The following is a 14466-nucleotide window of genomic DNA, read 5'->3' on the forward strand; positions in this document are numbered from 1 at the left end:
TTTTTTGGCTGACTTTTACATTGGTAATCGATGTAAATGATAATTGATGTACTTTTACATTCATTATCACTTAAAAATTCTCAATGGTTTAACAGTTTTAAATCAATGAACTTTTTACACAATAGATTTTTCTATCGATTGACGTTTACATGATGGATTTTTCCACCGCATTCAAACACGGCCTAGGTGAATTCTAACGGATAAAGAAAGAGCATAAAACAACCTAATAAGTAGAAAATTAATTTTCATTTCCTAATCGAGACTAAAAAGTAGTTAAGTCACATGGATCTGATATATATTAAAACCAATGTATATTATAATACAATCAAATTCAAATTTTAGTTTAATTAGACGAAGTTAAACCACATCAATAAAATACATGTGTGTGAGAGATGGACAATCTATACTATTAATAAAAGAGCGAATAGCCCCATTTTCTGGACTTTTCATTAGACATTTTTACCTCTTATCTAAGCAACATACAATGGGCATAAAAAAGGCATATATATCCTTTACTCCCACTCCAAAAATTGCCCACTTATAACAGTTAAGAAATTGCCTAGTTATAACTATTCAAAAACTATCCACTCATAAACTACTCAAAATCTGTCCATGAATTATAAATAGTTGTTTTAGAGATAAGGTCACATGCAAATGCATGTACGTGTTTACTAGTAATTACAAAATAGATGAAAATAAGAAAAACTAAAGACCTTCTAAAATTTGGAAACTGAGATGCATGCATCACATGTTTAATTAGATAAATGGATCAATAGACCCCACCCAATTATCATATCTAGGCATCTATGCATTCGACAAAAAAAAATGTGGGACTTATTAAAAGATTAATTCGTAAGTATTAGGCCAGGTTCTAATGCATGATCTGATTCCATAGCCAATTCAATTCCTTTCGAACGACCATTACAGTGGTTATAAAGTTATACCTACCACCTATGCTACAAAAGGATTGATTCCTTGTTTGTGATTGTATGATGAAATTGACCATTGATCTTTAGGGTAGTGGGTTTCAACCCTATCATGTGCATTACATGCCAATATGATAGATATTACATGTTAATATGATAGATAATTTATAACAGAAAGATCTTTCTTATCAAATTGTGTCAATATGACAGATAGCTTATAGCAAAAACACCTTTGTAAAATTCAAATTGTTGTGGCATGTGGATGCACATGTGTGCAGAAAGAAAAATAAAAGAAATGAATGAGAGAGAGGAGAATAACAAAGTGGGTATTAATGAATTTAGAATGATATCAATAAATTGCCGGTTCCAAGTAGGGATATGATATTATCAACAAATTGGGTTAGGTTCAGGGCTGGTCCAACCCAAACCCGACCCAACCAAATGAAAAGGAACCATCAAACCCAACTCAACCCATTCTATATCTAAGTCCATATTAAATTCTCTAGTAGTTTCACATATAATGTCAATGTTTACTAATAATGATGGTACGTTGCACAGATATTTTAATCTTGGGAGAATGACGGTTCAGCGCAGGGTCAGAATTCCTAGACCTAAAGTATAATTGGGGTAGGTGCCAGTTTAGAATTGATGCCAATTCATGGACGGGCATTGATGTATAAAATGGGCCAGTCCACACTTTTCTGTTTAATCTGCCAATCTAATCATTGTGTTAAGACATTTTAAGTACAGTTAAATGATTGTAAATAAATAATAAGTATAGAAAAATTAAATTCTAAATGTCTTTTCATTTTTTTGCAAATGGTGGTTGTTTAAATATTTTAATTTTTTAAATCTAACCATCGAATTATGACATTTAAAGTATGGGAAAATTAAAATTTAAATGTTTTTCATCATTATCCTTTTAAAATGTAAAATTAAAATCAAAATCTAACATATTTAAAGTCATAGGCCCAAAACTTGGCCTACCCTATGATCACCACTAATTATAAGGGGCACCATATATTGCATATTTTTATATCTTTATTTTATTGCCCATATTAATTATATATGAAAAGGAGGGAAACACTTAGGTGGAATGCTTCTCTTTTTTTATAATTTTCCAGCATTTTTCTCACAATTAAGGTCTATTTTTAAGTGGTTCTGTTCATATTTCAATCCGGTTCATGAACATAACCAGCGTTGTGAAGAACATTTTCAACTTGTTGGGAGTTCTAGAACCACCAAAACCCTTATTTTTTGAAAACCATGGAAGATAGATTTTTGAATAAAATCACAAAGAACACAAATGTAACCAAATGATTCTGTTCTTGGACAAATGGATTGGATCAGATTGGAATGGTGAATATCCAAATCCAATCCAATAATACAAATAGTAGGTTCGCCTGATCAGATCTCACAAACATCAATTCGATTCCAAATCCGTTAAAGGATATTGGATATCCAAATCTGATCAAATTCGATTTAACATCTGAAAATTTTAATAATTTAAAAGGAAAATATAACAGTTTATATAAAGAAAAAGAAAAATACAAGTATTTTTTTCAACTATTTTCAATATATACACATTTTTTATAAAAAAATAATATAAATTACAAAAATGCAATATATATATATATATATATTATTTTGTATTAGATAAGGGGTGATGTGAATTTGATTCAAAATAAGATCGGATTTTGGATTGGATCGGATCATGATAAATAAATGGTCATACAATCAAAGTTGAATGGTAATAGATGAATTCCTTATATACATAAACCAGTATTTTCATTTTTTAAAAAAAAAGGTGATATGGTTCTTGAGCATAACTATCCTTTTTTTGAACCATGGACCAAACACCACCTATGTATTTTTTTGTGTGAGATATCTTCTTTTTTTTTTAATTGAAAACATGGCATGAAGTTTAAGCTGTTGGGTGAGGTCCTTGAATAGAGAATAGATTTTATTCTGTAACATGCCTTCTCAAGCTAAAACTTGTGCTAAAATTTAATTAATTATAATGGGGTGATAAGGATCAAACACTAGACCACTTGGTCAAATAGGCTCTAAGACCATGTTAAGGAACTATTCAACCTAAAAGCTTTAGCCATTAATTGAGGCCCTTGAATAGGATTTCATTTTCTCTCTCTCTCTCTCTAAGGGGGCCTTTGATCACAATTGAAAATGGCTGAATAGAATGATTTATTGCTTTGTTTTTTAGTGAATAATTTATTGAGGTTGTGATGAACTCCTTAATGGCTATGGCTTAAACAGTTAAACTGAACTTGAGTTGATTACCATGCTCTTAAATATTTTGTTTACTAAAAAGGCAAAACAATAAGCCATTCAGTTCAGCCATTTCCCCTAAATTTCTAACATTCCGTCTCTTCTTCCTCTTCCATTTAGAATCTACCAAAGTGGCACATTTCTATCTTTTGCTCATTTTAGATTGATGGTGCAGCGTGCTACCATTTTTTCTGTACAATTTTCTCTTATTCTTAATATTTTATTTTACTGTTTGTATTATTAGTTTTTGGTTTTATTGGCTATCATACTACTGGAGTAGGCATGCTATCCTCTCCATTTTTTGTTATTTTTGTTTTTTTCCATGACATTTTTTCAGCACATGACCAATTACCAAATTCCACCTCTATCAAAACCGTTTCTATTACTTGATAATCACTCTACCTTAATTTTGAAGTTTTGTTCAACAGTTAAACTCACTATCACCTCTTTAGGGCTGCTAATGGGTGGGTCTACCCGATGGATCCGAACTGATCGAATAAATTATAACGGTTTTGGTTTTATAATTTTGTCTCAATTAATAATTGGGTTGGTTTTAATTCTTGTCTGTCCCGAATTGATTCAGACCTGGAACCGATTATTTTATTATATATATTCTTTATTTTCTTATAATTTTTATCATATTTTATGTTTAAAATGATACATTTGATAGATAATAAATAAAATAATATTAATTAAAAATGTTTAATTTATTAATATATAAATAATTTAATATTTTTTTATCATTAATCAGGTTTATTGTGTTAGACCCAACTATTAACTATAATGGTTCGGGATCTGTGATTTTGTTCCTATTAATAATTGGTCCAGGACTGATTGTACGTACCTAGACCCAACGCATTAACAGGGGGTGTTTCGGGGCTTCCCATATCATAGCTATGGTTTTTGATACATTGCTACAAGGGTTTTTTGGGGTCTGACCTGGTTCAAGAGGTAGAAGGGCCTTAAACTAACTGACTTGAAACCAGATCTGTTCCTCACACAGGGTGCTTCACACCTATTCATACGCACATCCTACCATACATTGGGAACATTTCCTGTATTTATAAGTTATTATTCATAGATGTTCCCAATGTACGGTGGATGTGTCTGTGAGGTGCCCATGTGTGAGGAACAGATCCCGATCCCTCTGAACCAATTGAACAAGAAAAATAAAAAAGAAAAGTTGAGCCACGATATAGGCTGATATGCCCTGTATAGATATTTTGAACATTTGCTTTTTCTTTTGGCAGCTCCCTCTCTCTCTCTCCTTGTTTGTTCCAACTTCTTTTGCATTTTCTTTTGGCAGCTCTACAAGGAACCCATACAGTGATCTACGGTAAGCTCAAGACTTCCATCCTTTATTTTTTGCACCTTAATTTGTTACCTATCTTAAATCGATGCCTTTTCTTATCTTAATTTTCTTTTCTCTTATCATTCATTGACTGTTGTTCTTGTTTCTTACTTTTTTAATATCAAGGTTTCTTTCAGTCTTAGTTTTGCTTTCACTAATTTTGATTTTTATGGTGAGGTATATTTTGGTTCCGGTGGAGTTTACAACACTGTTTTCAAAACCAGACTGGACTGGATGGTCAGACTGGAAAAACCGGGAACCGGTCACTTAATTGGTTTCGTTTTCCTCCAAAACTGTTTTTTCCTCCAAAACTGTTGATTTTGGTCAGAAAACTATTGAACCGGCTGGCTAATTGTTCGAATGGTTCGAACGGTTTTAACCGTTTTCCAATTTTTTAATCTTTTTTAAAATTTTTTATTTTTTTTTAGAACGGGTCGACCGTTTGGGTCAAACGGTTGGACCGTTCGAACCGGTAACCGGACCCCTGACCGGTTTGATCACCGGTTCATTTTTAAAAACCATGGTTTACAAAGAGGCCATTTATTATTTTAAGCATTTATATGTACTATCCTACTTTAAATATTTTTTATTTTAAATGGTTTTTACTTTTTTTTTTTGTTTAGATAGGCACTTTAAACATTTATTGCTTTTCACCTAAGATTAACACTCATAAAAACATGCCACATCAGCATTTAGTTTCAAAAAAATGCTGGAGTGTTAGAGAAACAAAAATCTGATGTTTCCCTAAATGTCCCATGCACAAAAAGCCAAACATTTTAATTTCTTAGTGTTTATTTGATAAATAATAAAACCAAACACTGCGCAATAAACACAAACACCCTTATACTACTCATTATGACATTTTTTCAATAAACTCCAACGGAATCAAACATCCCTTGGGTTTTCTTCCACATTTCAGCTTGCGTTTAACTTTTGCTTTTAGTGACTTTAGAACAAAAAACTTTTGATTTTAGTGTTTGAATCCACTTCTCACTTCTAACCAGAGACCACCTAACCCAAGTGCTAAATGCTCATTACTATCCAAAGAAAAAATTACATATAGTATGTATAAAACTAATTACATTTCTTTGATTTATTATTTTCACAATTAAATTATTTTTTTACAAAAAAGGTACTATTCAGGCCATTTTTTTATTCAAGAAATTCATGAAAACACTGTTTAATATACAATTTTGTCCAAAATATAAAATATAAATTTACATACAAAAAAAATTAAATTCTAATTGTCGTGATGTAAACAAGTGCAGCTGTGAATGTGAATGGAAGAATTCTCCGAAGTTGGTATATACCATACCATACTATTCCTTTTGTGGAATTATCAAGTAACATCTTCCTTTTATTTTTTCATGGATGTCACATCCTTTTACTTGTCTTTTGTGATTCTTTGTAGTGCTTATATTCACATGGGCATGAACAAGTGACCCTCTGTATCATCTCTCCCGGTCATCTCCTGCGTCTCCGCATTGCGCTACTTGTCTAGTCTCTACCATGGCGGCTTTGAACGGAGCAGCGACCGATATGAAGTCGACCTTCCGCAGGGTATACTCTACCCTGAAATCTGAGCTGCTCCAAGACCCCGCTTTCGACTTCACCGATGATTCTCGTCAATGGGTCGACAGGGTAACGCGCTCTTCCGCTTCCTCCTCTTCTTCGTTACTGCTAAAGATCCGTAATTGTTGTTATTCTTTTCTTTGTTCCTGCTAATACTGAATGTTTAGTGTTTGAATGCTTAACATCACTCAATTGGATGCAAAAGCTCTGGTTTGATTGTTCCAGTAATCTGGGTGCTTGGTAGAATTATCTTTGTTGTTTTGTTTTATTCTGTTATCTATACATTAGTTTTCTTTTACTTCTTGGGGAAAAAGGGTTGAAAAGGGGGATTCTTTTTTTGCTTTGTTTGCTCAAGTCATGGTGCAGAGCTACGATAATTAAGTGGAAATCCGTTTGATTAAGCATGATATCCTTGAATAAAAGGAGATGAGGAGCTTGAGGGAAGTAGGAGAGGGGAAAAAGGGAATTGCTTTTATAAAGTAGATCTAAGTCCTAACAAGTCAGATCCTATAAAGGGGTCATATGGTAGCACAGGAGAGAAGTAATGGAGTGAATGAATAAATGATCTAGCTTGATAGATATAATGATATGGGTTTATAAAGATACTACCTACCTTGTCAGAAAGTTGAAAAGGAAGACTTTGCTACATGTGTAAGCAATTAGAGTAGAATGTGCAGGTTACTGAGCTGGAATTGGATACCTATTGTTGCCAGAGGTTTTGCTGGTTCTCTGTCACTTTACAGCGATAGGAATGATATTGCATTCGGATGATTTTTCATCTTTGTGCATATGTTTTGCCCATCCTTGTAAAATCGTGATCATCTAAGCCTTACCCCAACTATATAGGGTTGGATACATAATCCTGTTTTATCATTTTGGTTCTGTTTGATGCTATATCTATTGTTAAATTATTGGATCTTAAATCATTTCTTACTACTTCTATCCATGTCTTTTTTGGTCTACCCCTATCCCTTCTAGCTCCTTCAACTTGCAAAAAATCACTTCTTATGGTGCTGTCCATCCTTGTAAAAGTAGAATCTTGACTCTCCTGGACCATTTCCATGAGATTGTGTTCTTGCTATATAACCACCTCTTAGGAGATTTAACTACTACTTCAGTTACCAAACATGTAAACGCAATGCTGTTGAAGTTGGTAAATTTTCTCAACTAAAATATCCCTTTCAAGCACCTTTTTGTTTTGACTCGCCCCAGAAAAATAAAGATTGCAGATGTCAAAGTGCCAAAGTGGAACCATTAATTCTACTTGCATATGTATATGCTCCCTTCCCCCTTTGCCAAAAAATAAAATGAAATGTGAACAGAATAATAAAACAAACAGAAATTGTCAAATTATGTTTATATTAGCTAGCCAGGTTGCAACTTTAGATCTTCTTTTCCATTCGCACATTAAATTCATAATACACGGATAAGCTTTGGTACCAGAATGCCAGGTTGTAAATCTCACACAAGGATGGAAATAATAAATTAAGTCCTAATAAATGTTCAAGTAATTGAAATATGTGAATACTTCTTCACAAAATGATTAATTTTTTATTCATGTTATTTATTTTTCATTGTTAGTTTTTATTCTGAAAAATTTAATGGTAATTTCTAGAGGCCAGGGGAATTTATAACATAAATATTGTCAGTATCACTTTCAAGCCAATGAGAAGAGAAGCCAATGCATTTGCTGACATACTGGCTAAACAAGGGGTAGGAAGGAGCAATTTGTTTTGGGCTATGTTGTAACTTGATTCTTCCTTGGGGAGAGCTAAGAGAGTTTATCTCTCCCCACCTTTTCATTCAACTTAATTGTTCTTTGTTAATGAAATTGCCTTTGTTATTGATAAAAAAAATTAAAAAATAAAAAGAAGTATCATTTTCAAGCATAAATATGCATTGTGCATATCTTAGATAATGAGTTACTTGAAAACTTTCTGTGTATTTTCTACTGCTTTTTATGAGGTGGGTTTAGCTTGTTCGTAGTCTAATCATGTTTGTTTGTACCTTCTATTGCAGATGCTGGAGTACAATGTTCCTGGAGGTAAGAAGCAGACTATTTATACTACTATCATATTCTGTTTCAATAAAACACACACACACACACACAGAATCTGATATTTCATGATATTGTACTTAAAAATTCAACAAGCAATTGACTGAAATAGGAATGTATTATCTATAGTAACATGGCCTACTCTTACCTTAATAGTTTGTTGGCAGGAAAGCTGAATCGAGGTCTCTCTGTGATTGATAGCTATAAGCTGCTGCAAGAAGGAAGAGAACTTCCAGAAGATGAAATCTTTCTAGCATGTGCACTTGGTTGGTGCATTGAATGGGTATGGCACCGGGCACAATCCTTGGCTTCTAACCACCCTGAACTCCTTACTAGAATATTGTTGTACCAATTTTGTTATCATTTATTTGTTAGTGTATGAGATTGATTCCTTGACAACTAAACATGCAGTTTCAAGCTTATTTTCTTGTTCTTGATGATATTATGGACAACTCTCACACACGCCGTGGTCAACCTTGTTGGTTCAGAATGCCCGAAGTATGTGGCTATAGTGAGCATGTTCTACAGTACTTTTAGTCCATTTGGTTTTATTTGTCATTCAACTTAACATTACTAATGTAAATTTTTTCGTTATAGGTTGGCATTATTGCTGTGAATGATGGGATTATCCTTCGTAACCATATTTCTAGAATTCTCAGAAGACACTTCAGAGAAAAGCCTTACTACGTGGATCTTCTAGATTTATTTAATGAGGTTGTTGTCTTTATGCATGAGAAATTCATTTCTTTCATTTTAGTCAAATACTGAAAGTCTAGCTGGTTCCTCTTTTGTTTACCAGGTGGAGTTCCAGACAGCCTCAGGACAAATGATAGATTTGATTACTACACATGAAGGACAAAAAGATCTATCCAAGTACACGATCCCAGTGTAAGTGAGAAAAGAAATGTTTCTTAAGCTGTATTTACTATTTATGCTGTGTTTGGTTGCAGTGCAATTTTATTTGCACTAGTACAAATGTATGGGAGTGCAAATGAAAAAAATGCAAATTTTGGTTTAATTTTGTTTTAGGTTTTACTTTATTCTGCTTTAGGTCTTATTTTACTTCATTTTTAATGCAAGCAAACAAAGTAAGGTAAATTTTGAAACAAAAATAAATCAAAACTTGCAGCCAAATTGTTTGCACTATTATAGTTTTGCATCAGTGCAAATTCTTCGCACTGCAACCAAACACAGCCTTAGAGACGAGGATTTCTGACATGCATTCTACTACACTTGTTTGCATGACTGGTATCTCTGACTGATTAATTGGTAAGTCTCATTTATGGTGTGAAATGCAGGAAATTAAATATTTCCCCTTGGTAGAAAATACCATATTGCGTTTTTCTTAATATAGCAATGTCAGAAATTAACAAGTGTTTGGTAGAGGATTACGGCTTGGTTTCAGTGATGCATAAACTTGTTCTATATACTCTTTTCTACAAACACCTCTATTGTAACCAATCAATGCCTAGATAAATTTATTCCATGATATAGAATGCATGAACTGAAGTTTTGTGCCATTGATGGACAAACCAATGTCTCCATTAACTTGTCCTAGTAACATACTGCATTGGCCTTTGGACGACTAATCATCATTGTCATCTAAGCCTTGACCTAATTATATGTGGTTAGCTGGCCTTGGCATATATGATGTCTAGGCCTCTAGAAATATCTTTTATTTCTTTGATAATATTATGTTTTCTTTTTGCCCATGTACTGTCCCAAAACTCTTCCCATTGTTTCTCAATATTAACTTCCACTATGGATAAGTTTTGGTTTTAATCATGTCAAAATTCTGATGGTCTTTGCTAACTTTATGATTTGGATGCGTGCAGTCACCATCGCATTGTCCAGTACAAGACTGCCTATTATTCATTTTACCTTCCGGTGAGTGAAAATGGGAAAAAAATCTTTATTCTAATGCATCAATATTTAGGTTTTAATGATAATATTCATCTCTTTCGTAATGTTTTCTTAAAGAACTACTCAGTGATGCTAGTCCAGTACAAATCTGTTTTTGTTTTCCTATACTTCTTTTCTGAAACAGGTAGAGTTTCATTATCATATAGCAGTGATTACAAAAGGTCAGCACCCATGTACACCAATGCACTGTACAATAAAATAGTAGTATATGCCAAGAATTACAATTCATGAACAGACTATCAAAATAAATAAATAAATAAAAGAGTTGTATAACTTGTATGGGATTCCTTTAAATGCTTTGTGATCTGACAGCCAACAACAATGAGTACTCAGTGCCTTCTTCACTAGCATATCGGTTGAGCATATCTTATTTTCAATAATAAAAGTATTTATCTCCCCTCCAAATACTCCAAAAAATCATCTGGGGTATCATTTCCCATATCAACTTTCCTCTTTTGCTCAAACCTTTCAGATATCAGGTAAGGAAGAAAACTTCACCCATAATTGATTTGACACATTTCAGTGGAAAAAAGACGATTTGTTCTCTCCACTGTTGCTGAACATAGAATATACCACAACGAGTCCAACTCCAACCATCTCCTGCTTAGGGTCTTAGGCTATCCTTTATCACTTCTGTCCACACCAAGAATGCCAACTTCTTCTTGCACATATTTCATGATATCCTAGAAATACTTGAATATAGAAGCTTTAGTCTTGGAAGCTTGCTTGATGCTCACTGCTTTGATTTAAAATCTTTTGTTTTGCCTCTTTTTTTTTTCTTATTTTCAATTGTCTGTATGGTCATTTCATTTTTTTTCTTGGTATCATCCAACAAGTTTGCCAACCTGCAAGAAGATCCATCGACTTGTTATGCTTGACTGCCCACTTGAACATTAATCTGCCTCTTTGAAATATGTAGAGTTTCAAATCGCTCAACTTCCATATAGTTGAATGCACATATTTCTTCAGAATCTTATTTATACTATTTTATTCTTAAAAAGAAATAACTCTGTAGATTTTGTTATTGCTAGAGAATGACTTGCCACATGTGGTTTGCAATTTACATAATTTTTTGTACATCAATAACTTTCTTAGATTGCTTTCTATGATTTGCAAGTGCCAGTACTTCGGCCTGGTAATGAGGAAGGAGGAAATGGTCCTCCCATACATGCCTGTAAGGATGGTTAAAGATCTCACACTAGCAGTTGGCATTATCACTATGCCTTGATCATCCAACAATATTAGTCTGGATTTTTTATTTTACTACTTGGAAATTGCCCAAATGGGTGCAATTGGTGGATGGATGGTCAAGAGCACACCACACAGATAAGATTTTTTACCCATGATTATCTTCCAAGTGAACCTAACAATTACTGGTCTGCAAAATCCAGACTAATATTGTTGGATGATCAAGACATAGTGATAACTCCAACTGCTAGTGTGAGATCTTAAACCATCCTTATAGGCATGTACGGGAGGAGCATTTCCTCCTTCCTCATTACCAGGCCAGAGTACTGGCACTTGCAAATTGTAGAAAACAATCTAAGAAAGTAATTGATATACAAAAAATTATGTAAATTGCAAACCACATGTGGCATGTCATTCTCTAGTATTGATCTATCTCCAGTACTAGAGAATAACCACTATGCAGAACTTATTTCCATTATTTCCCATTGGTTCCAACTTGAGTATTCATCATCTGCAGTAATCTTAATCAGGAACTCTCTGCCAGAGTTGTCTCTGCTTGATTTATTTGTGGTTCAAAATGCTTTCCTTGCTCTTTAATTCCTTGGCTTGCGTATTACTATATTATTCATTTATATCATCTTACCTTTTCCTTAATTATCCAAAGTGAACCAGAATATGTCACTCTAAGAAAGACGCCTTCTTATGCTTCATAAATTATATCAATAACACTAGATCCTACTTTTATTATAATTATCAATATTCTTTTTGGTAGCAAGATAATAAATCTGACAATTCTTATTTATATATGTCTTGATCTCATAGGTCGCATGTGCATTGCTTATGGCTGGTGAGAATTTGGACAAACATATTGATGTAAAGAACATTCTTATTGAAATGGGAACCTACTTTCAAGTACAGGTGATTGTCTTTTGCACTATTGAAATTCCTAATATCCCTTGAGTTCCATTATTTGCCTATGTGGTTTTCTGGTGTTCATGTGAATATTCCGCATTCTTTTTCTCTTTTAGGATGATTATTTGGATTGTTTCGGTGATCCTGAAGTGATTGGTAAGGTAAGGTTTTGACTTGTTCTCAACTTCTCAACTTGTTCTCAACTTCTCATTGTGGTTTCTTAATTATCAGATAGGAACAGATATCGAGGATTTTAAGTGCTCATGGTTGGTTGTGAAAGCTCTTGAACTTGCCAACGAAGAACAGAAGAAATTATTACATGTAAGATTACAGTTTTCATGTCCATTGCTTTGAAATTTCTTATTTTCCCTAGTGAATTTGCTTATTTGTAGTTATTTTATTTTAGGAGTGTTATGGAAAACCAGATCCAATTTTGGTTGCAAAAGTAAAGGAACTCTATAATGCTCTCAATCTTCAGGTTTGCTCTCTCTTTCTCTCTCTCTCTGTGCGCACGCCAAGGGTTATTCATGCTTTCTTTGTATATAGTATTCCAATTGGTATCAGTTATATTGTTGTAATTTATAAAACTTAACATTCACTAACAACGAGATTCTGTACAAAAAGCCACAGGGCGGCTAAGAATTCTCAAAAAGTAGTCCACAGCCAAAAACAAATGGCTGAAATTACCCACGAATAAGCTATTACTTTTCAGCCAAACCCTGATAAATTTGAAAGAGGAATTACACATTCAACAGGGTGTTAGACTGAAATATCTTGCATTTCCTTTCTAACCAAACAGCCCAAATTACAGCTAAAGGAACCACGGATCAGCATTTTTTATCTTTAAAACATATGGTAGCTGCAAGTACATAGAAGGATATGACATGTAGAATTCATGGTGTGGACCCCAATCATTATTAATGTATCTTACTACTGTAATATTTATTTTCTGGACATAGAAGAGGTAATCGCATAATCAGACCTTTAGCAGAGGTTGATGCCTCGTATTATAAGGGTCTTTGATAAAAAAAGACTTGAGTGAAAGCTTTATGAAATTGGGCAGAGCTAAAATGGTTGGGTGAAGAAATGGTATTACATTGTGAGACACGATGGGATTTCCTGCAAGCAGAAAACCTGCACACACTCTGCAAGCATGAGAATCCAATCACACATTGGGAAAATCTCCCCATGAATTTAACAAACATGTAGGCGGATATTCCCTACGTGTGTGTCTGGATGCTATGTGTGCAGATTTTTTGCTTGCGGGAGATCTGGGCTCTCATGAGACTGCATTTTGATACTAGGATGCTCATAGGAAATTTATAACAAGGCACTCTTGAATTAGTTGTAATAATCAGTCTTGTAATTCTTTCTGATTTTGCAATATCTTGGAATCTTTAGAAGAACTAAATTTCTGCCTTGCCATGTTTCCTATCGTGTATATATGTTACATGTTTGGATGGAATGGATTTAAGGCCCTTTGTAACATTGCAGGGTGTATTTGCTGAGTATGAGAGTAAGAGCTACGAGAAGTTAATCTCCTCCATTGAAGCTCATCCAAGCAAAGCAGTGCAAGCTGTGTTGAAGTCTTTCTTGGAGAAGATATACAAGAGGCAGAAGTAAGGCTTGGAGAAACAATTGAGGAAAGGGAAAGGATAAAAGGAAATGGAATAAAATGTTAATTCTTTCTTTTCCTAATTTGTTTGCAATTTTCTCACGTAAGCAAACATTGATGTCTCTCTCGTTCAATTTACAAACACTTGATATATTGCCTCTTCTGCTGATTTTCTCCATCGAAGTTGTTTTGTTCTTTGTCTATCCCTTCCCCCTCCCCCAGGCTTTTATGCAGCGGCTTCTGGTGTTACATGAGCTGAAGAACCTGGAATGTCATGAAGCCGTGTTTGGTAAAAACCCGGAAAGTCAAAAATAGGTTTTTTATAAACTGTAAAATTGACTTTCAGGTGAAGTTATGTCAGGTACCTTCTCCAAAATGGTTCAGTCAATGCAGTTCAATCAACACAGAAACCCTCCCAAATGGTCTCTAAGACTGCATTTGGCATTCCTTATTTTAAGGACTTATCTCCCTTTTGCACTTAAAATGCCTCTATGAACACTGAAAAAATGAGAAAAATCCTTAAAATAAGGAATGCCAAATGCAGCCTAATTCGGAATCAGAGCATCAGACGCACTGGTCCAATTTCAAGTTTAACTGAAATAAAATTTCTTTGGGTCGAATGGTAATTGGTAAGACA

At 33.9% G+C, this 14466-nt stretch overlaps 1 protein-coding gene across 1 annotated transcript; it reads left to right on the forward strand.

Annotated features, from left to right (window-relative positions):
• Positions 1–5951: 5951 nt before the first annotated feature.
• LOC104588689 (farnesyl pyrophosphate synthase) lies at positions 5952–14005 on the forward strand. Its single transcript, XM_010246724.3, has 12 exons — positions 5952–6204; positions 8155–8179; positions 8359–8474; positions 8603–8689; positions 8789–8905; positions 8991–9079; positions 10027–10078; positions 12125–12220; positions 12331–12375; positions 12446–12535; positions 12621–12692; positions 13709–14005. Exons 1-12 carry the CDS (start codon positions 6073–6075, stop codon positions 13835–13837), a joined length of 1050 nt encoding a protein of 349 aa, XP_010245026.1. The 5' UTR covers positions 5952–6072; the 3' UTR covers positions 13838–14005.
• The last annotated feature ends 461 nt before the right edge of the window (positions 14006–14466 follow it).

The sequence above is a fragment of the Nelumbo nucifera genome, chromosome 1 (genome assembly GCF_055504915.1).
Source record: "Nelumbo nucifera cultivar China Antique chromosome 1, China Antique-T2T, whole genome shotgun sequence".
Lineage (NCBI taxonomy): Eukaryota > Viridiplantae > Streptophyta > Magnoliopsida > Proteales > Nelumbonaceae > Nelumbo > Nelumbo nucifera.

Coding starts and splice junctions, on each gene's coding strand:
- LOC104588689 (XM_010246724.3), top strand. CDS start 6,073: ATGGCGGCTTTGAACGGAGCAGCGACCGATATGAAGTCGACCTTCCGC. Junction 8,690..8,788: donor GTTGGTTCAGAATGCCCGAA/GTATGTGGCTAT, acceptor TTTTCGTTATAG/GTTGGCATTATTGCTGTGAA. Junction 12,221..12,330: donor GAACCTACTTTCAAGTACAG/GTGATTGTCTTT, acceptor TTTCTCTTTTAG/GATGATTATTTGGATTGTTT.